This window comes from Diplotaxodon limnothrissa, linkage group LG1 (assembly GCF_057381915.1).
Source record: "Diplotaxodon limnothrissa isolate DT_005_m linkage group LG1, D_limnothrissa_male_GT1.1, whole genome shotgun sequence".
In the NCBI taxonomy this organism is placed as follows: domain Eukaryota; kingdom Metazoa; phylum Chordata; class Actinopteri; order Cichliformes; family Cichlidae; genus Diplotaxodon; species Diplotaxodon limnothrissa.
The window spans coordinates 4,373,520-4,397,167 of NC_140596.1; the positions used below are offsets into that span (position 1 = coordinate 4,373,520).

Consider the following 23,648-nt stretch of genomic DNA (forward strand, 5'->3'; position numbering starts at 1 on the left):
TTGCATATGATGCAATTTTTGCTTAATGCAATGTGAAAAAAATAAAAGATTAAAACTCATAAAACAATTTCTAAAAAGAGGCTTTCCATTTGATTCAATTTTATATGATGAAAAAATAGAATTGAGCTGAAAGGTCTGTTGCTTTATTACGCATTCAGGTTGTGTATAATGATTTTAAAAAGTAACTAAGTAACTAATTGCTTTTGAAAATAAGTAATCAGTAAAGTAACAGGATTACTTTTTTAGAGAAAAAGTAAGTAGACTAACACTCATGGCGCCTCCAGAATTTTGATGGCGAGAAGTGCTTCCACTGTCAGTCGCATGTTTTTTTTCCCAGAAGAAAATCATGTGGAACCAGAGCTCCTCCCACTTTACATCTCTGTTACATTCACTTGTGGGTGTTTGCATCAGTGATAAGTATCTGTTAATTTGCCTGTCATCCATCCTCCTTCATGCCACCTCATTTATTATTAATATGACAGAAACAAATAAATAACTCTGGCAGCTTTCCTGCCGCCTCTCCTCTTCTTAATATTTAACTTCTGTTTACGTTGCCACAAATGTCAGTGAGTCAGACCGAGAGAGAGGGTCTGTTAATAATCTATGATCATATTTATTAAAAATACATCCTGGTGTGTTTTTGCTGTTTTTCAACACCTCTCTCCATCCACCCATCTGTCTCAACATCTGTTTGTTTCTTCGCGTCTATATTCAGCCAGCGCATGTATGCATTTCATCTGGCAGCAAATGAGAGAGAAATAGAGAGATGGAGGGAGACGGGGTGCAAGAGAGAAAGATGGAAAGAGAAAGGTGGCCTTTGGTCCTTTCGAAGAGAGAGATGAGCAGATGTGGGAAAGCGACAGAAAGGAAAACAGAGATTACTGCTGCCTTCAATGAAGATTTGGAGCTTCAGACTGAAGAGTACGGAGCAGCTATCTGCAGCCGTCTCCTCCTCTGTGCTCGCTCTATTTTGCAGTCACTATATGAGGAGCCACCATCGCTACACAAACGCAAAGTAGATTACGACTCATATCCATTACATCGATAGGTTTGCATTTCTACAATCTGAGCTCACGCAGGTTATATAAAAGTCATTAGCATAAATAGGTTCTGACTAAACACTTTTCCTGGTGTAATGTTGTTTCACCTGCTCTTCATTCAGTGCAACAAACATTTCTTAGCAGTATTACAGTCAATGCTAACAGTACAGGTGGGACTAAACAGACCCCGAATGATGTGATATTGTCACTTCAGTACAATATTATTGTGATTCTTAACATTTTGCAATATGTTGAGTATTGCAATACCATAGATTGCGATTGATCACCTCTTTTCAACTGCAAATTATGTCCTCAAAGATAAACTTTGTTAATATCCATTTTATCCAATAAAAAAAAATGCACATTTTCTTTCTCCAAAATGAAATTGTCACACATACTAACAATTTAACTAAAACCTGCAAAATATTACATTCAAATGATTTTCTCCGTTGTGCATATCATAACTAGACTAGTGGACAGCTGAAGGAATTAAACCTAGGTCCTACCTGGCAGCTTTATATAATTGTTGTTATTAAGAGTCAGGCTCAGTACTGAAGAAACTTAGCAAAAACACAACAGGAATCACAACTTAGTTATAGATCCAGTTACAAGATGTTCTGTGTAGTGTTGGTCTTATTTACCAGAGTTGGGCTGCCCATGCTTGCCGGGCCGCGCTGACTCCCATCCATCTACAGACTGAACCTCCAACAGGTACGAGCTTTTGGTCTCACGGTCAAATACGGCCTGAGTGTGGATGAACCCCAGCTCTGGGTCGATACGGAAATACTGATGGTCCCCACTGCGATCCTCCAGCAGGGAGTAAGAGATCTGGGAGGTGGGGGCAGACACAATTATACAGAAGGCCAGATGCTAAAACTGAGTTAATTAGTGCAAATTTGCACAGCAAGGAAGAAGACCTCTTGAATAATGAAAAGCAGAATGAAAATAATACAGAGCAGAAATTCAAAAACATTCATTTCAACCAAGGATGCATCATTACTCTTTACAATGATTTGTGTGTAAACGTGTGGATTTGTTCTCACCTTGCCATTGGGGCCCAAATCCAGGTCATTAGCTGAAACCTGGAAAACCAAAGCTCCCGACTCTGCTCCTTCAGTGACCGAGGCCTCATAGATGGATGAAGTAAAAAAAGGGACGTTGTCATTTACATCTGGAGAGGGAAGAAATACAGATAGTGCTCAGAGTTAAATAAAAATGCTTCTCCATTTGAGATCTACTGGATTTAACAGAAATGTCACAGATAAGCGATGGGCTTTCTGAAGGGGACAAGCTAGTCTTACTTTTCACACTGATTATCACTGCTGCTTCAGAGGAAGAAAGAAGGTGTAACCAGGGCTGCACATAAGTGTTCCACAGGTGCGCGTTCGCTGTCAAAATAAAAGACGCGCACCAGATAAGAAGTTGCAACACGCATTTGCGTACATAAGATTTTCTGGAGGAGGACGGACATTTGCTCAGAACTCTTAAAGATGTCGAAGAAGCAAGCTCCGTAAGCAATTACTTTGGTGTTCCCCCACCGCCAAAGAAACGTCAGAAGGAGTTCGAACCGCAAAAGAAGCGCATATTCTCTGAATTTCCGGGAATATGCTCTTCTTTTGCGGTGGAGGAACACCAAAGTAATTGCTTACGGAGCTTGCTTCTTCGACATCTTTAAGAGTTCTGAGCAAATGTCCGTCCTCCTCCAGAAAATCTTATGTACGCAAATGCGCGTTGCAACGTCTTATCTGGTGCTCGTCTTTTATTTTGACAGCGAACGCGCACTTGCGGACCACTTATGTGCAGCCCTGGGTATAACAATATCTATATATAGCATAAAAGTCACAGAAGTTTAAAACAAAACAAAAAAATCTTGGTTCAAACAAGATGAACTGCTACAGCAGCACTCAGTGTAAGATAAACTATGTTTATTATGTACAGCAAGTCATGCAAAGCTACTTGAGTCTAAAAAAAGGAAATGTAGAGCTGGAAATGAGCACAACAGACCTCTGACATCCTCACCTGCTTACAATAACTTAAGCTCCCTTTTCTCCTTCAAAAACAACTAAAGAAACAACAGTAATTTTATTCTAATTATATTTATTCAACTGGTGATTCACTGGCAAAAATACTTTTCGTTTCATGTCTGTGAAGGTTCTCAGTCATCCAGGTCATCGTAGTCAAAGGAGCTTGCAAAGAAAAGCGTCTGGACTTCTTTAAGTTGCTTAAATACGTTTCACCTCTCATCCGAGAAGCTTCTTCAGTTCTAAGGTCAAATGGTGGAGAGTCCCAGATTTAAACCTAGTGGGAGTTTCCCCCCCACAGAGGGACAAAAGGACCCCCTGATGATCCTCCTGATCCCGCCTGAGCCAAGGTGTGAAACTGGGTGTGGGTCCCAATCAGCCAGAGTTTCGGGTGTGTTCATTGTGAAACCTGGCCCCACCTCATCATGCGAATTCCTGAGGTCAGATGGCCCAGGATGTGAGTGGGCGTTAAGGCGTCTGGGGAGGGATCTCAAAACTGGATTATAGATGGTAGAGAGTTGGTGTCGTAAACCCCCGCCTCTGTTCAAAGATGGTCGCTCACAGTGGACATAGATGGCTTCTTTTACTACTTTTCGTTTCCTACTTTCCACATGTTAGCGTTTGACTGCAGTTTGGCAGCAGTGTTTCTGGGCAGCACCAAATGCACAGAGCATATTCTTCCTCTCCTGGTTGCTTTACATTTATTTGTACAATTAAGATCTTTTAAACTTACACTTATATGCTTCTTTTTTTAATAAAACAAAAAACCCCAGATGTTCAGAAATACTCTATAAATTTTGATCACTTGTAAATGGAATTTGTGTTAGAACCACTTTAGCTCCAGCACAATAAAGCAGCCTTCGTGTCAGTGTCAGGTCACATGGAGCCACATGCAACAAACTTTCAAACAATCTGTTTGCAATTAGAACTTCATTTTATTTTGCTCTGTAATTAGCTTGATTTTTTTCCACAATTCGCATTGCTATTAACAGGCTGCTGCAAAGCACTGCTGCTGTAGACAAAAGTGAAGAGAAAAAGGTCACTTTGTTTTTAAACATCTGTAAAAAGAAATAAATAAAATAAAACACATTTTAATCATTGTGACAAATCTAAAATAAGTGCATCTGTGATAACTTCTATCAGAGTATTAGAAACCCCTGTGCAGTGCTGTTTGGTTTGTTACCTGAAGCATCTCACCAAAGTGGCTCTTTTCCACTTTATAATGCAAACATAATATAAAGTCATGAAAACTGAAAAAACCCAAAAACCAGTCAGATGAGGATTTGGTTTGACTGCCCTTTGGTGCCAAGTGTTTTCTTACAAAGGACCATCTGGAAAATGGAAAAGGGCAAGCAATATCTGACAGGTGACTAGATGAAGACTAACTTCAACCTACTGGATCAATGAAACACAAAACACAGAAAGCACTGAAAAGGAAAAACAAGCTGCAGTCTGAGGGGCTTTGAAAGTAAGCAAATTACGAGTCAAGTATGCCAATTTACCCAAACCATCTGTGGTTTCTCTGTAAGCTCACTGTAAGCTCACAGCTTAAAGACTGGCAAATCTCGCATGATTATGATGCCATAAAATCTTCTAAAAAACAAAAATGAAACAACTGGTTTGCAAAGTAACTGCTTTCAACCAATTCTCATCATCATAAGGGATGAGTATCAGCACAGTGGGACATAAAGTGGCGAAATCATGCTAGTCTTTATATTTACTGTAACAGCAACCAATTATGTCTTTGCACAGTTTTCGATATCGCAACTATTTTTCCCCAGTTTGGGACAAAATGAGGATCAAAGCGTGCATTAGAGTGCTCAATACTGGACAAAAAAACTGGGCTTTTTTTTCACATCACTTACCTTGAACCATAACAAAAAGAAAGACAGAAAGTTATAAGCCAAAAGTTGAAACGCAGGCAGTACCAAGAACCAGTGAGGAGGACGAGAGCTTACGTTTTCCTCAACAGCGGAAGCCAGATTTTAACACAGCTGATTTAAGACCAAAAGCATTACAGAAATGACTTGAACAGAGCCACGCATTAAATCTAATGCTGCTTCATATACCTTTTTTCTTTCTCCTTTCTTCTCAGCAAATGTCTTAATCTATGAATTAAAAATGGGGCCTTAAATCCATTAGACCTCCCTCACTTCCTCAGACTGACTGCCTCTGGAGAAGTCGAAGAGCTTTCTTATTAAGACAGATAAGGGGAAGGAGGGGTGAGCGAAAAGAGAAGAGGAAAGTCGGGAAAAAGAAAGAGAGGGTCTGTGAGAATTAATTATTTCTTACTGGATTAAGACCAGTTCGAAATGGAGTATGTGTATGTGTGCATATGTGTGTGTGTGTGTTCATGCATGCATGTTACAAGGGAATTCATAGCTCGTGTCTGGTCAGCAGGGCATTACTATTAACTGCAACAGACCAAACTAATAATGGTAGAATAAAAATGATAGAGAAGAGTGACCTTTCATTGGAAAATGTGAGCTTTGAGTGACAGGGTGAGATCTGCAGTGGCAGCGAGGCACTGGGGTTAAGCATATATATGTATATATCTATGCTCACTCCCAAAAGCTGTCAAATTCTTCAAAATAATTTGGATTTGTGTAGTTTTAAACAACTCTACTGGAAAATTGGAGCTCAGTTGGCAGACTTCGGCTGCCCTGCCATCTCTATTCAGTCTTTATTTTCTTCTGTGGCCTCAATTTAGAAAGGACCAGTACAACAACAGATCAATGCTGAATAACAAGACAACAATAATAATCTGAACTGAACTTTTCTACTGTACTGAGTCAAAGCATACCACAGAAGGTGAGAATGCTCAAAAGAAAACATGTTTTATCAGCAACATGCATGTAGAGCTGCAACTAACTGTTCACTATCAAATACACAACCTGTTTCCGCCTCAGTTTAGTTTGTGCGACTGGTATTGTAACACATTAACTAAACATCAGAGTCATACAGCGACACCGCATTCTTCACTTTTTTAGTGTTAAAAGAGGCTGCTGGGTTTAACAGAAACATTATGGCTCTGGTAAATTATAAAAAAGGTCACTTTGACAGCAAGTAAAACAATAAAAAACTCTTATTTAACCAACAAATGACCAAACCATCACCTTCATGTTGTTCTGTGCTGACTCTATAGCCACAGAGTGTGGGCAAAGTGGTCATGAACTCATTTTTAAGTGCAGTACTAGGTGTGTGCTGCTCATATTGCTTTATGTGCCACCGCTGGCTTTCTGCAAGCTGTTTATGTGTGTTTGCTACTCTCTCCCCTCCCTCTGCTGCATTTTTTCATAACACATTTGTTCCTATGGACATATTTATTATTTATACATATTATTTCTGGCTGCTGTTACAAATTTGGATTTTTGGAAGTTCAATGCTGACTGACAAAATCTACATTGACATAATTTTAAAAACAAAGACTGTGCTGAGAATCTATCTGTATTTACAAGTTATCAAGTTGTCTCATTGCACACTGTACTGTGAGGAGTATAGTATACCATTACCTAACTGTGTGATATTTAAATGGCATCATGCGCGATCTTAAATTCAACTTAAGTTATTTTATTGCAAACAAATGACTGTGTAACTAATAACTGATGAAATTACTAGTAATGTTATCAATTGTGTTGATGGTAAGTTAGAAAAGAAGATACTTTTGGAGTTATTTGGACTTATTTCCCAAAGATGCATAATGACGCTTATTATCAAGTATTTTCTTGATTTTATTTTTCTGTATCTTGAAAACTCGAGAAATTAATTCTGTTTGGAGCTTATTTTACGCAGCCTGACCAAAAAAAACGACTCGACTGGCATTTTTTTGTTTTGTCACAGAACAGAAATTCATTCCTTTGCTGAACTTCCTCTCGCTAAATTCTTACCTGCTTCTGATTTAATGCATCTGTGTGACATTGTCCTTGTACCTTTAATCATACCATGTTTTAACAACATTGTTTTGCTTATGTTTACTGTTCACTTAACGGGCATTTATTAAAGGCATCTATTGATAAAACAGTAAGTTTTAATAAATAAAATGTGACACATGGAAGGCTAAATTATTCCACAGGGCGACTGTTGTGACAATTTCCATGAGATATCAAATGAAACATGTTACATTTGGAGATTCTAAATTACAAAAAGAAAGCGTGAATAAAAGAGGGCTTACCAGTGACATTGACATAGACTGTCGTGAAGGCAGCCAGTGGTACAGCAGCAACATTCTGAGCTCGAACCCTCAGCATGAAGTTCTTGGTGGTCTCATAGTCCAGGGGCTCTGCCACCAGGATAGATGCCGAACCATCCTCTCGGTTGGGGGTCAAGTAAAAGCGCACTGGCATGTTGGTCTCTGGGACCATGCCATCCTCCAAATTATAAGTTACTCTGGGATCTCCAAGAGGTGAAGTGGCTTTGATGGTCTTTTTGGAACAAAGATAAGAAAAGAGGGAAACAATAAAGGCAAAATATCAAAACAATGGGATACCTCACTTTTTTGTCTGCATGACACCACCACAGAGGGGCTGTCACATAAATATTAAAATCTCCACAGAAGGAATTTTAGTGTAGCCTTCATCCATGTCTGGGAAGAAGTCTTTGAAATGGTCAAAGTCCACTAGTGGTTCCTCAGAAAACTCAATAAACTGCACAATAAATGATTTAATGAACTTCTTTTTTTCTCCTTGTTCCCATTAGATAAAGTGTCACTATAAATGAGTTACTCTGACTCCCTGGAAGTTGTCTTACCAAATAAACGACTGAATTCACATTTACAGTTTTTTTCAGTCGCTAACAAGCGTTTGTCCAAACAGTTGTCACATTTGCAAAACTCTAAACACAATTAGCACAGCATTGGTCTGTTGTGGCCATACCATTCACACATTTCATGTCGTGTTCACCCAATATGCAGTCAGTGAACACATTTCCACAATGCTTACATTTTCTTAACAGACAAGCTATACCTCCCAACAAAATTATGGACTGTTTCTGTAGTATCTACGAATGTTAACACACAACATCCCACAATAGCAAAAACAATATTCCAAACCTTAGATACAGTATAAAAGCCTCTGCTTCTGCAATGATATCAGTACAAAAACAATATCAATATCAAAAATATATCTCAGCTGATAATAAACAAACAACTGAATAATTGAGACACAGCTTATTTATGTTGGGTAAATTGGGCCAACCACAGCTTCTTCCATTCTGGCTTAGACTCAGTGGGGTTTATAAGGCAAGACCTTGAGGAGTGATGTTTTTGGAAACAAAAAAAAAGACAAACACTGTAATGTCTGGTCGAGGAAGAGTAAGAGCAAGGGGCCCAGGGAGAAGAGCAGGCCCAAGGAGAGGGCAAGGTAGAGGTGTAAGAATGCGTGGTGGTGGCATTCCAAGGGCTGCAAGAACAGTAGTCAGTGATGAAATTCGTGCCACTATCATTGACCATGTAATCAACCATGGTCTTTCACTAAGAGAGGCTGGTGAAAGAGTGCAGCCCAATTTGAGGCGGTCAACGGTTGCCTCCATTATACGCATCTTTCAACAAACCAACAGGTAAGTATTGCATTTTACATGGATTGTTTCTATTCTCACTTGACATGTCAATATGGTCATACAGTAATGCATATGTTGAATTTTTTGTCTTTCTAAAGAATGCAACGTCTTCCACCCTCTGGGGGAAGAGGAAAGCTCCTCAGTAATGATCAGGAGCTTGCCATTGTAGAAATGGTTACTGCAAATAATGCAATAAAACTGCGTGAAATTCAACCTAGAATTGTGGCGGACCATGAGATATTTGACAATATCGATAGAATCAGCCTCACAACCATTACGCGGACATTGTCCAAACACAGAGTGCGGATGAAGCAGCTCTACACTGTTCCCTTTGAGAGGAACAGTGAGAGGGTCAAGGAGCTACGACGACAATATGTCCAGGTATAGTGTATATTCAATCCAATGTCCAGTTCTATAAGCTTTGCACTTTGCAAGTAGGTAACCTACACAATACTAGGTTACAGTACAGTATGGTATACAGTACTAACATGACTTACATAAACTTTGTTTCAGAGAGTTATGGAATTGGAGGCCAACCAGGCCCCTCATGAATTCATATACATCGATGAGGCAGGATTCAATCTGGCCAAAAGGCGTCGACGTGGACGAAATGTAATTGGAAAAAGGGCCACAGTTGATGTGCCAGGACAGAGAGGGGCAAACATTACCATGTGTGCAGCAATTGCAAATGCAGGATTACTCCTTCACAGATGTCAGGTTGGACCCTATAATACAGAGCGCTTGCTTGCCTTTCTCAATGATCTCCACCAGCGCCTGGTTCCAGAGCAGGGTCAGGAGGGTGAAAACATGAGGACCTTTGTAATTACCTGGGACAATGTGGCTTTCCATCACTCGCAAGCAATAACAACATGGTTTGAAGTCCACCCAAGACTGGTAAGTCTCTTCCTTCCACCCTATTCACCTTTCCTCAACCCCATAGAGGAGTTCTTTTCTGCATGGAGGTGGAAGGTTTATGACCATCAGCCACATGACCAGATGTCCCTCCTTGAAGCCATGGATGCTGGCTCCAGGGACATCACAGTTGACGATTGCCAAGGGTGGATCCGACATACCAGGCGGTTTTATCCCAGGTGCATCGACTTGGATAACATCAGATGTGATGTTGATGAAAACATGTGGCCTAACCCTGAAGATCGCAGGGATTAGATGCAAATTTTTTGCCTTTTTTTAGCCCCCCTCCCCCTCCCCCCCTTTTTATCTTGGCTTTTTGCTGTTGTTTTTTTGTTCAGAATGCTCTTGTGTGTTTCATGGATATTTTGTTCACTGTAAGCAATACTGTAAAACTTTCTCTGTCCTATCATACTGTGTTTCTACTGTACCTCCTGTAGTAAACAGTAAAGAAACAGAAACTTGTTTGCTTTTTACTGGAATGCTTTTGAATGTGAACATTACTGTACATGTGGACATACAGTTACCAACCAAGACATTTCTGGTGTCAAAATGGTGGATTGCATGTTTCGCATGCAAATACCTGTAAAACTGAATCATAAAGGTCTATGCAGTTTTTGTAATGTCAATAATAGCCAGTATTTTGAAACCTGGTGTACTTTGATTGACTGCATGTACCTTGTGAAGTGAAAACAAGTGTTATTCTTTGACAGACTAATTTCATTTTGAGTCAGATTTATAGTGTTTTTGTACAGTTAGTGTGTGCAGAGAAAGATGTGTTCTATTTTGAAATGAAGAGGTAGTATATATTTAACAAAATGTATTTTTGAGAAGAAAATTATCCATTTGGCCAATTGTGTTTTGTAGGTGTGAGTCTGTGTTAAGAGTTTAGAAAAAGTATCTGAAGTATGGGTAGGCGCTTGTTAGCGATTGAAAAAAACTGTAATACCCACAACAAGGTTTGGGTTTATTTGCCTCCACGTGTCGTTCTCATTTTCTCATATTTGGAAGTCACCCATAACGATTCTACCTGAGAGATGACCAACAGCACAGAAATCCAGAAAACCAACAGCAATTTGCATTTGGCAAATTTTTTACATGTTTCCAATTATGAACTCTGAGAGCTGGAAAAATACTAAATTCCAGCAGTGACCCTCAGGACAGGAAGGGAAGTGTAAAGAGCTACTGCTGAGCTCCAATTGAAGGGTGCATTACAAATAGGGGGAAAACGATCTGCCCAAATGGGAAAAAAGCCTTTTACAGCCCATAATAATGAACACTAAAATAATAGAAAGTCTCAAACTGTTACACTAGACAACAACCCGCTGAAATGTTGTGGGATGAAAGGGAAACACTCTGCTCTTCATTCTGCTCTCTCCATAAACTAATTAAGGAGAAACTATTCAAAGCTGATGCCACATACACCCCAATTAAAATCAAAAATGCCATTTCGGGCACGATGCGGCTTGCCTATGGGTGACCTAGCTGTATCCATTCAACCTGCAGAGCATGGCAGCTACAATAATGAGACACCCTGCGAGGCATGCGGAACTAGCAAACATGTCTGACTACTATATGCCCCGATTTAGGACATAAAAACTCAAAATGTCCATGGCAGAGATTTAACAACCCACCGAGAGTCATTTTATCTTTGCTCAACGGTCAAATCAACACTGATCTGCCATCTCAATTTATACTCCATACCGCAGGGACCGCGCTCTGTGTGCTTCCCTTTATCAGCATCTGGAACAAACACAATTAAACACACACAGTGCCGTATAAAGTATTCTCCCATGTCTTTTTATTTCAACCCTTTGAGTTTGAATATTCATCATAAACTTTAATGGATTAAACTGCTTCCAAGAGACTCTTAGAAAATACTGTTAATGGCATGAAAAGCCATGTCCATAAATAACAAAGTGCTGTTGACAGGATACATCTGAACCACACAAGCAATGAATCAACAGATTTAAGGGTCTTTTGAATGTCTGCATTTTTCTGTAGCTGCGGTTCCTAAACCTGTAGCTGCACTGGCATCCCACACACTTCCTACACAGTTACACTCTTTTGTTGTTGCTCGCCATTAAGACCGACTGAATGCCTTAAAAACACATCAAAGCTGTAAAAAGATTGTGAGGGAAGACCGACACAAAACGGGCCTCTGCTCTTCTCTTCAGACACGTTTAGGAAGGGATAACATCAGGATTAACATGCAACAAACATCTTTGGTCAGCAATAATCCACAAACTTTGCATAATATGTTTTTAAGCTCGATGCCACGATGCCAAACAAGGTTTTTTTTTATGTTGTTTCATAGTCTGTACAATCTTTAATCTTTATTTTTACTAAAACTGGGCCTTTTTTTCTCCAGTTTCTCCAGTTTATACTTGTGCATAAAAGCAGTATTTCCACATAACTCCTTTATTATTGAAGACCAAAGTAAAAAGCCCGCTGAGAAAATCCCCACTAAAACTTTTTGAAAAAAAAAAATTGTTACCATGAAAAATGGATTAGAGTGTAGCAGGGCTTTGTGTACAGAAAGAATCTGAAAACACAAGCATTATACATGTGATAATTGCCCCCGAAAAACGAGCAGGAACAGCCCGACTGCCAATTAGACACTAGATGAGTTTAAAACAAAAAAAGACAAAAAACAAAAACGTTTAATTTTAAAATCAAAGTAAGTACTCCTTCAAACAAAGAAAAATAAAATTATTAACATATAAATATGGATTCATGGCATGTCAAGTGCATCTTTTACATACATGTACATATCCCATTTCACATGTACTTGACATAAACACAACACAATTCATATATATAAAAACATACTGTGTAAGTACTGATCTAATCTATTTGTGTGCTCTGGAGGAAGCCTGACTCCTCCGTTCTGCATGTGCAAGTCTCCTTGGGCATCCATCAGAATGAGCGTGTGTGTGTCTGTGTGTGTTTAGAGGAACAGAATAAAGCTCAGTATGAATACATGTGTGATAAAGCGAGTAGTAGAAAGTGCTTTTATTATTCAGTAAGAGTAGAAAACTATAAAACTATATAAAAGCCAGTCCATTACTTTTTAGTGATTAGATTACACAGTATCAACTAATTTATTTTGCATATTGTATGTCTGGTTATAGCTTCATTCATTAAATCTCTCTCAAGTTTAATGCTGCAACTGTTTATTCTGGTGCATTCGTTCACCACAAATAAAGACAACCATCTCTTTAACATTTTTTTTTCATTCAAGTTGTCTTTTGTAGGAAATGCATGACACAGCTACACACATTCATATCTCAAGAAATATGGGGCATTTTATAGTGGTAATGAGGGAGGGGCAAAGACTACATTCCCCATTCAGCTTTATCCACACTGGTTGAAGAGCAGAGCACACTTCTTCAAGCTTAAGGCCGATTTATCTGTTGTGCTGTACCAGAGACTAGAAAGAGAGATCATGTTTCTCCAATATTAGCTTGTCTTCACCTCTTCATCTTTACCTTACATATAGAGAGCCCCAAAGCAACTGGTGAGAATTGCTAATGTATAAATAAATTTGCACTGAACTGAATTCAAACCCATATGTTTCTGTGCAACCCCGGAGCAACATACCACGATGGGTGTGTCCCGGACGGTGTTTTCTGGTATGACTACGTTGTAGTTGTCTTTTTCCCACTGTGGAGGCTGGTTCTTCACATTGGTGATGGTAACAGCCAGCTCCACTGAACTGCTCCTGTTTCCTCCATCTGTAGCCACAATGTCTCTGGTAATGTAGGTCCTCTGTGGAAAGAAGTCCACACAGGCAAAAAGACGAGAAGGGGGAGAGAAAGTCACAAGATGTTGTATTCAGTGGGACCGAGGGGTGCGTAATCGTGGCTTCCTTACAGACGGAAGAACAATGTGAAACTAGATCAAACTGATTTCGGCAACCAATCCATTTTCCACACTTCAGTGCAGGATGAAATCGACGGTAAGCTGCATTCGGGTAAACATACTTAAAGATAAGTGTATTGATTGAAGGGCATGGCTCATTGTCGAGCAACGGAGGGGAATGGAGTTTTGCAACCCTTACAAGAGCAATTAGCTTTATCCACTGCAATCAGAGGAAATGATCTGTTCTGGCAAGTAAAGAGAAAAAACGTAACAATACTCTGTAACCCCAGTGTGAATGAGCTGTCATTATTTGGGGAAGTTTTGTCCAGAGCCTCGTGGTTTATGAACCAAGTTGTGGATGTTATGGGCAAGTTGTAATTTCATAATTCTGAGTGAAATAAAAGCTTTTCCAATAGCAATATTTATTGCAGTTACAAAAAAAGCACTTTTTATTTCAATCTTTGCTCTCAGCAATTAAGACACTGAGGCTGTCATGCTGGCAAATGATGAAGAAGTAAGCATGTAGGCATTGCCTGGATCTGTTCATTTGTACTCATTAGTAGGAAAAGAAGTTTATATTTTCAAACAGGGCCATGTTCTGGCGAACAATCCAGTGAAACCAAAAATACTGGCTTGGTTCCAGAGGTCAGTATAAGATGCAAGGTGCAGAGGTTACAAACATTCATTCGTCTTGGCACTGGAAGATGGTTCACCGCTGATTTTGGGGCTTTTATCACTACAGCACTCATCTGAGGTGCAGACTTGTTTTGCACAGGCTACGTGGCAATTTCCTCTATTGCTTGTTCAAGTTCCCACCAAGATTGTTTTTCTTGTTGGCAGTGAAGCAGGCAGAAGCAGTGAAGTGAGAGAAATAACAGAAATTCTCCTGCAGGCAAAGAAAAAGGCCTTAGTGAAGACATTATCACATTCGCGGGCTGCGGTCTGCTGCTGGCCACAGGACTTCTGCCCCCTCACGGTCAACAAATAAAGGGCTGGAATGCAAATGTACTTGGATACTGGGAGAAGTAGCTTAGTTTAGTTAAAATCTGAAGTTCCCTGCTGCCTTTTTTATAGTTCTCCAGTAGAATTATTAAAGGAAGTCTCACAATTTCAGAGTTTTTCTATCATTTAGAATAGCTTGAGCTTGAAGCTCCAAGGAATCCTGCAAGATAAGTAGCTGCATAGGTTATTCATGTGTTTGTTATGCATCTGGAATCTCATTATGGACTTCCATAGGAACGGAAAACTGTACGAGTTAAGCCTTTTAAAAAAGAGCAAATGGTATCCAGAACATAGCTAAAGTGTACCTGCGAGATGGGTTGGTTAACGTACACCCAGCCTGTCAGTGGGTTGACCCTTAGGTACTCTGGCTGCTCATTAGACATGGAGTATGTGATGGCTGCATTGGTCCCAAAGTCATCGTCGTGAGCCGCCACCCGTAAGAAACTAGTTCCAATCATAGTATCCTCACGGAGGAAGTCTGTAGGAGAAGAATAAGAATAAGAGTGCTTTGCAATTCAGTGGCTCAAGAGACCTTAATTTGTAGTCTTTGATATTGCATCCATCAGCACAGAGGCAAGAGAGAAACTCGAACTTGAAACAATAAAAAAACAAAAAAACAATAAAAACTGTAGACAAACTTTAGTAAACAAAACTAATTAAGAAAGGAATTCAGCAATTTGACAACAAATATGAAGCTTAAACAACCAACAACAGAAAGCAGAAAACAAAGACAAAAGAAATTCCCCAGTGACATGAAAAACTGAATACATGAGCAATTAGTAAAGAGCTCCAATTCTGTAATACTAAAAATTCTGCCATCATAGGAATACTAACACCAACACTGTTAGCTCATTAGCGTCAGTTTTTCTTGTCAAAATAGGGAGAATGTTTTTTTTTTTTTTAAATCTTGTTTTTAATCTATATGCATGTGCTTTCATTCTGCGATGCAGCAGGTCGAGCTAATATCTACTGACACTCGTATCTGAGGTTCTCAAACTTGGGACTGTTGTCATTCTGGTCCAGAATGAGAATGTTCAGCTGACAAATGCCAATCAGCGGGTCAGCCGCCTGGTCAGTGGCAGTCACTGTCACCGCGTACTCCCTTTGCCGTTCGCGGTCAAATTTCCTGGCCGTCACAATTACTCCTAGAAAGACAGAGATAACAAGGTCGATCAGATAGCTGAATCATAGCAAACACTGCTTGGTCTCATGTCCCCCAGAGTACTTGTAATTTAACGCTAAAATGATTGCCTCTGCCTGCTTCGAAGCTAAACTTTAAACACAGTAGGGAAGATGAGAGGCACATTATGAAAGAAAATGAGACTTTTTCAAGAGTAGTTATTGTCAAGTCCAAAGAGAATTGTCTTTATTATTTATTTTAGAAATAATTTTTAGCAATGTAATTTACAATATCTCATGCTCTACTGTTGCTACTGAATAAAAAGCTCCATAATATATAAACATATTAATGCATGATAACTTTTAGCTCAACTACAGGTAAAGCTGCATAACAATTCAGTCCAATCTGCAGATACTATTTTTTATATATAATGAATCAAGCTGAAACGTGCCTGAAATAAGCTTAATAATCAAAAACCCAAAGTGGCTCATGTCCAGCACTTTTCCCATTTATTCCCTGCACAATATCGACCACAGACTGACAGACTGAAAGGAACATGTTGTAAAATATTATCCACGTGGGATAAAAGCCTATGTGTTGTTCTGTATGTGTATGTGTGTGCACACGAGTGCTTGTATGTTTCCGTACCGGTTTCTGGGTGTATACTAAATGCAGGCACAGTAGAGTCTTTGTGCATGAAGCCATATGTGACCCTGCCATTGGAGCCTTCGTCAGCATCCACAGCATGAACCTGCAGAACAAACGTCCCCGCTGGCTGGTTCTCCAGGACGGATGTGCTCTCACGGTACTGCTGACACTGAGAATGAGTGAGGCAGGGAGGACAGGTGGGAGGAAGAGAAGACCACAGGAGTGAAAGTGTGAAGAAACTTAGATCAATACGCCATTCCATCCAAACAGTCAGCAAAGGTGTGTGGGAAGTTAAATGTTGAAAGGACAGATTCATTCATTCATTCATTTATTTATTCATTTTCAGGCACAACAAATACCTATATTGAACATAAAATACACAAAACAAAAAACAAAACTTGCCTGAAAAAGGAGTGGGACGAAGAAAACTTATTAAATCCCACCCCTATACTCACTCATCAACAAAAAAAAACAATAAACTTCCCGCAGCTACGCCCATCATTGCATACAGACCCATCAACAGCCCCGGGCAGATACAAGCATCTAAGCGGCAGCTCGCAACCAACAATTAGAGCCTTCATAACTGAATACAGAATATATAAATTAGAAATTGCATTACCACAGGTAACAGGCAGTAATAACTACAAGTAACAGACACACATACATATACATACATATATATCTACACACACAAGTACATATATGTACATACATACGCACACTTTATTTTTTATTTTTTATTTTGGAATCCATACCAGCAATGGTAAGAGGACAGACATTACAGAGCACACTAAAACCCATCATTGAGTATACTGTGACCAGATTTAAAATTACTACAGTAGTCTTTTACTGGGGGACAAAAAGTGTAATGTTGAAAATAACCACAGGAAAGAAAGTGGGAAGCCTGTGCCCAGCAAGTTTTCTTTTTCTTTAAAAAATATCAGCTTTTGCTTAACCTGTTTAAAGCGGAAGTGGTTGATACCGGGGTGGTGGAACAAATCTCAGATGCCATTAGGCAAACGCTCTCAAAAGCAGTTTAGCAATGTGTTGGTTGTTGCTTTTGTGTTTTGAAAAAGGTGATTTTTTTGGTGTACAGTGTGCATGTTTACTGCTAAGAGCCTTCAGCAGCGTTCAAGGAAACAGAAAACACAAAAAACGTCCATATACGGAGAACCCAGCACTCCCAACATGTGTGGGTCACGCCCTGGAAGCCTCGTAGTGACCAACGCCAGGAGTGCCCTAGATATCCTACGGTCTATCAAAACACTGACCCTACAATGTGAATTAAAAAACAACAACAACAAATGTGTTTTAAATGCTCTGTAGGCCTGACAGTCTGACCCTTGACGACACATTCATGGTGGGGTGAAAAAACAAAACAAAAAAACACCCAGTGGGTTCTGGGGAAGAAATGCCATCATGCTGCTAATCTGAAATGGAATTCTTTGGGCTTGGACATGGGACTCATGCACTAAAGACTTTCAGGGAACAAGAAATCATAAGATGTCTGTGTAGGTTCTCAGTTATCCATCATGGCAGTCTAAGTCGCTTTCTTTCTAAGCTCTTTAGACTAAGTTACAATAAAGGTTTACATACACTGGGGAGGAAATTCACGGCTATTTGGGACTTATGGAGATTTCTTTGAACTTTTCTTTTTCCGGGGTGAAATAATTGTTCAGCATGCATCTTAAATTACTTTAAGACAACAAAAATTGGATGTACAGTACTTACGTATAAAATGGGACAAAAGTATACATAAAGGCTCAAATATGTACATACACCAACACTAATCTTTGGTTAAATGGCCTTTAGCAAGACAGGCCTCAACCACACACTTTTTGTAGCTACAAGCAAGCTATTGAGATAATTCTGCCTGGATATTTGACCCCTCTTCTTGGTAGAATATGTACAGGCATTTGGTTGTCCATGTGGGTCGCTGCAAACTTGGTGAAACCTTCCAGCAGTTACCATGACAGGCTTGAGCCTTAGTGGCTTCTGGGTTGTTCCTGAACATCCTAACCATTTTCCTTTCATCTGAGGCTGGCAGTTATGGTTTTCGTCCATATATTGGCAAAGTAGACACATCCCAAAAATTTGTACTGTTGAACAGTTGTTTGAGATTATGATCTTGGAATCCGCAGTTGTTTAGAAATGACTCAAAGAAACCTTCCCGACATGTATAAATCTACAGTTCCTAATCTTCACTGAGTTCCATGGACTTTCCCATTGTTGAAAATCCCCAATAAATTCCCAAATCCCCAAAACTTGTGCAACTCGTTAAAGATGTATGCTATAAAATCATTCCACCTTGGAAAAAGAAGAGTTCAAAGAGATTAAAATTAGCCACACATTACCATGACATTGATGCCCACGATGAATGGATGTAAACTTCTGACAACAGATGTATGAGTCATAATATAAAAAGACAGGTCAGTTTGATACCAAAGTTAATGTTTCCGTGCAAGCTTGAGATCAATGAACAGAAACTGAAAAGACACATGTGTAAGTCCAAATAGGACTTCAGGATCGATGCAAACGTAGCAGAAATTCCGAGGGTGGTGTATGGTTTCAAAAGACTTTAGACCTTTAAGAACAAAGAGGGAATTTTAATAAGGCTTTCTTTTGTTACAGTAACAGAACTTTTTGATTGCACATCATCTGTGTGCCTGTGTGTTTGGAGTATCTTTTGAAAGAGAGATGAACTGAACTGGATCAAAGATGGACATAAAAATATTCCGAACATTTACTTTCAATGTAGACAAGCTCCAACATTATATTTCTAAAGATTCTATTATAATTGCTGTTGGATTCTCTGCACAGCACACTTCTCTTTTCCCAAGGTACAACTTATAGATTCCCTGTCACCTTGATGTTTTGCACTGAGATCAAGGTAATGTGATTAGGAAAAAGAGGTAGGAGGTAATTTTTTGGACTATTCAACCATATGTCGTGACAAACAGAGATCTGAAAATAAAATAGCAGGCAACTAAACAGAAACAGTTAAGACACCCATGTCGGAGCTATTACAGCAATAATTCCCTGCAGATAAAACTGCCAAGAGGAACAGCAGAAGAGTTTGTGCATAACATTTATGGCACTGTGTTCTTTTTTCCTCTCAAAATGCTTTTAGAGACATGTCTTTTTGCTATAAAATGTGCAGGATCTGCTAAATATGAAAGAAAAACAGAGAATACACTTAAATTATGAATCATTTGCTGTCCTCGGTTTTAAGTGTTGGAGGATCTGGAGTTTCCCGAGGGAAGGGTGATATACTGTATATACCCAGGAAGTGAATACTTTAAAATTCAACTCTAAAACATTAACACTACTCCCTGTTTAACACCGCATGCATTCTTGGAGTCATCATAGAGATTTATTCAGTGCTGTCAGTTCTTTGCGTGTTGTAAGGTAGCTGCTCCCTGTTGGCTAGCTCAAAGATTTTGTTAATCACAGAACTTGTCAGACACATAAGGAGCTTTAGTATCCCAATTTAAGCACCATTTCTGCTTTGCTCAATTTATCTTTATTGTATCTTTTTCTGTGGTCTTTTAACTTTCTCGCTTATTCTTTATCCATCACAAATTCTTTTTTTTTTTTTTTTACCTGTTTCACTGGAGCATTGATGTTGATGTACTACAGAGGCAGAGGAAAGAGAGAAATACCTCAGTGCTGCTGGCTGATGTGTTCCTTTGACACCTAATTAATTACAGGAGGGCTTTGTTAAAGTTGTCTCCTGTTACCTTTACTCCATGCCTACTCTCATTCTTTCTAGCTCATCTCCACTGCCACCCATTTTTCTATCATCCGGCTTTTTCATTGTTCTTTCACATTTGTTTGCTTCCATAGGTTGTTTTGGGACTTTGAGGAAGATAAGAAGGTCTGGCTACAAGCATCTAATTTATTAAAAGGGTCAAAGTGTCATTAGTTAAAAAGTTGTTAGCCGACAAGAAACGAATCCTCAGGAGGTCAGATGAGAGACTTCGTATGGAAAAACACAAAAATAAGCCTAAACACAAAAAAGAGATGTCAAAATATGCACTGAAATGTGCAACTTTTTTTCTTTAGCTTTTTCAAACTACCACAATTTATTGTGAGTGACAAGCAGGCTTTGTTTGCTCACGAGGAAATGAGATACAAATAGTTAAAAAAAAAATCACTGAAAAGGAAGATTTGGCTACAAAAACAAACCCAACAGCCTGTAGAGGTGAGTCAGTTTATTCATCAAACGCAAGCAGCAGCGAAGCCTTCCGCTATGCCCGACCGGCTGTCGGGACACCCTAAATTTTTAGCTAAGATTTGTATTTGAGAAAACAGAATTAGGTTAGTCGTGAGCCAGTAGTTGTGAATGACCATCATTTAAGACCGTACTGTGAAACCTTCGTAACAGGATTTTGTTGACCTCAGCTTGTTGTTTAGAAACATAGTTTCTGTTGCATTTACGTGAGGTTTCAGCTCTAAATACATGTAACATGTATACTTCAGAATATCACAAATAAAAAAGTCACTTGTTTGTTATAAGTAATTACATAAGTAACTGTGATGATCATAAGAATAAAACTGTTTTAAACCTTGTGTGCCCCGAGCTCTGAAGCTAATGAACTGCCTCTCTGAACCACTCACACTTTTTGTTCTCTCTGTTTCATTATGGAGTCCATATTTAAGCTACTAAATACATACTGACCAAGAAGGCAAGGCATTGGCCATCGAGGACTGGATGAATATAAAAGCACATACTAAATTCTGTAATGACACTGAAGGAAATAAAACTGCAGTACTGACATGAAGGCTGCTATGGATGTGGCAGACTTCTTCCTTTGAGCTTCTGCTCCCTTACAATAAAAGGAGACAGTGGAGGTGTGGGCAGTGGGAACTTGGGATATAGCAGGAAAAAGTGGAAGACTTAGTGTGCTGCTGCGTGACCCAGCAGAAGCGTAGAACGGGTGGGCGGGTGAATAGATGACAGTGGGATGGGATTTGGTATGTGCTTACGGAGGAAAAAGTTGCTTAATCAGCACTTTCAAAGTTGGCTTGTTGGCTGGTTGTTTTTGACCACGCTGCTCCAGAGTTCCCTTTTTATTGTTGTTTTTAAAACCGTGCCCTTTGAGACAGGCACTGTCCTGTGTTTTATTCAGTTTTACTCAATATGTTCTGCTTCTATAAAACACTGTATATGAGTGCAGATCAGAGAAGTACTAAAGCTTTAAAAATAAATCTAATCAGCTTATGTAACTTTCTGCTCCTGGGAAATGCTGGAGCCTCCACTCTGTGAGATCTTGCTTCTCTGTTTCACTACCTCTCTGCGAGCCTCTTGCTGCCTCTGTCTTGGTCCACTGATCCAGCCCTGAGTTCCACAGAGGCTACGGCATGTCGTAAGATTGGGCATCAAAACAAGATAAAAGGGCCTTTCTGCTTCAGTGTCCTGCTGCTGGCTTCTAGTGACCCAGGAACCACCAGCGAACCTCGGATGTCTTCACTAACTGAAACGCTAATGTACAGCAGGGTTTTTCCCAGAATTTCCTTTTATTTTTCTCTATTTTTAGACACTAAAATGTTTTTGTCTGTGATCATTAATTTTTATTTGCTACATTTTCTTTTCTTTTAACTCCAGGTTTGTGTGCTTTCATCATTTCAATTCTTTTTGACTTAGAAGAGTCGTTTGGGGGGGTGTCTGGGGATTGTCTGTCCATTGCTCACAGCTTTCTGCCAGCAGGGAAAAAAAGAATGAATCATAGACTACGGTATGATGCCAGGAGAAGATTCCTGAGAGAGACAATTGAGCATACAGTGCACATGAAAAAAAAATGCCGACCAGGAATCCCTCTCTTCTTTTCTGTCTTCTCTCTTGGCTCTCATTTTGTTGCCTGTCCCTCTGTTTCTTCTTGAAGTGGAACGAAAAACGCCTCCACCCATGACAGAGTGAGCCAGGTTTATTCAGCATGGCCCCACTCCTAATCTTGGCTTGCGATACCTCAAGGGCCTTGAAAAGTCATCCCATTTAAAACTGAAACATGGCTAGTGAAGTAAAAAAAAAGCAGGAGGAGATGTAGCACTTCGAGAGTGGCTCGGTCGGGATTTCTCCCACGTCCCTTGAAGCTTTAATTAAAAGACCATGATGATGTAGGAGAGAGATGAGAGAGCAGATATGAGGGTCAAGCTCACTAATCGCTCCTCCAGAGAGGAGAGATAGAGGCTAATGAATAGAGGAGATAGAAAGACAAAGACAGGGAAACAGGAGTGGAGGAGAGCTACAGGGGATAGGCAGGCGCAACAAGAAAAGAGTGAGACAGATATATTTAGAAGAAAGTAAAAGAAAACCTTGCATAGTGACTACCGTTTCTCCTGCCATCGTCCTAGGTTAGTGGTATGATTTGGGAGAGCCCCTCCCACTGCTGTTATCAAACCAGTAGAAAGAGAAAGACTAAACAACATTTAACGAGGCGACTGTGGGTGAGGGATCATCTTACCTTCTCAAAGACAGGCTTGTTATTATTCACGTCGTCCACTCCAACTATGACCTGAGCCGTGGATGACAAGGCCTGAGGTCCGCCTGAGGCATTGTCATCCGTGGCTGTAACATTGAGGACATATTCAACACCCTGGAGGCGAGGGGGTGGGCTGGAGCGCAGCCGGATCAAGCCTGCAACCAAACATAACGATGACAGTGGTTAACACACGCACACAGTCACACTCATTACACTCAGCTGGTTCAATTTTGAGTTTGAAAAGGTATAAAGTCATTATAGCACCCAAACTGGTAACATGTTTGTTTTTTAATTTATTTTCTCCTGGAGCTAAAATGTAATAAATTCTATTTGCATAATAGATTAATTATACAAAGAACGGCTGGCACATATCAGGGAAGGTAATTAAGTTATTACACAACATGGCATGTTTGACAGCACGACAGGCTTTAATGGACAGTACTTAATGCTTTTTTACCTATCACCTTTCCTCATTTCCTTTCCTACTTTGCTTTCATTTTCTTTCTTTGGCCTCACCATTATGCACTACAAAAACCAGGGCTTATAAAAACTGTAACAGCTTCTTCTGCTTCGTGCAATAGAAAAAACATTCTAGAGATGAGTTTCTCTCCAGTGTGGGTGAGACGTAATTGTGCTCTGTCTCTATTACTTCGCAGAACTAAACATTAAGACCACTTACAGTGCAAATAATTATATTGTAACAAAGACACACATCAAGGTCTCTGATGTGTTAGTTGTTAAGCGAGCCATTGTTTGCTAGCACGAGTGGCCAAATCACTGTGGCAACTTTTTACTGGCAGTGAGTGAGAGCTATTAAATAGCAGTGATGGAATTTGTTTCAGGCTACAAACGAGCCTAAATGAGTGTAAACATATCATCTTATTAGCAACAACTATAAGTTAGCTTTCTTTTAGATTTTAATGTAAACTTAACAGAACAGATTTTACCAGGCTTACCCCAAATTTTGGGTTAACATTTCTAATGCAATATATATGTCACGCAGGCTTAA

The 23,648-nt window shown here is 39.6% G+C and overlaps 1 protein-coding gene across 1 annotated transcript in view; it reads right to left on the reverse strand.

Moving 5' to 3' along the window:
* LOC146639282 (neural-cadherin-like) overlaps positions 1–23,648 on the reverse strand; it is a 347,375-nt gene that overhangs the window by 191,695 nt on the left and 132,032 nt on the right. The window contains exons 8-15 of the mRNA XM_085358982.1: positions 22,622–22,794; positions 16,158–16,326; positions 15,364–15,534; positions 14,695–14,867; positions 13,127–13,294; positions 7,233–7,482; positions 2,084–2,211; positions 1,682–1,868 (exon numbers count right to left, since the gene is read on the reverse strand). Of these exons, the coding sequence (XP_085215108.1) occupies positions 1,682–1,868; positions 2,084–2,211; positions 7,233–7,482; positions 13,127–13,294; positions 14,695–14,867; positions 15,364–15,534; positions 16,158–16,326; positions 22,622–22,794 (1,419 nt within the window). The remainder of the gene's footprint in view (positions 1–1,681; positions 1,869–2,083; positions 2,212–7,232; positions 7,483–13,126; positions 13,295–14,694; positions 14,868–15,363; positions 15,535–16,157; positions 16,327–22,621; positions 22,795–23,648) is intronic.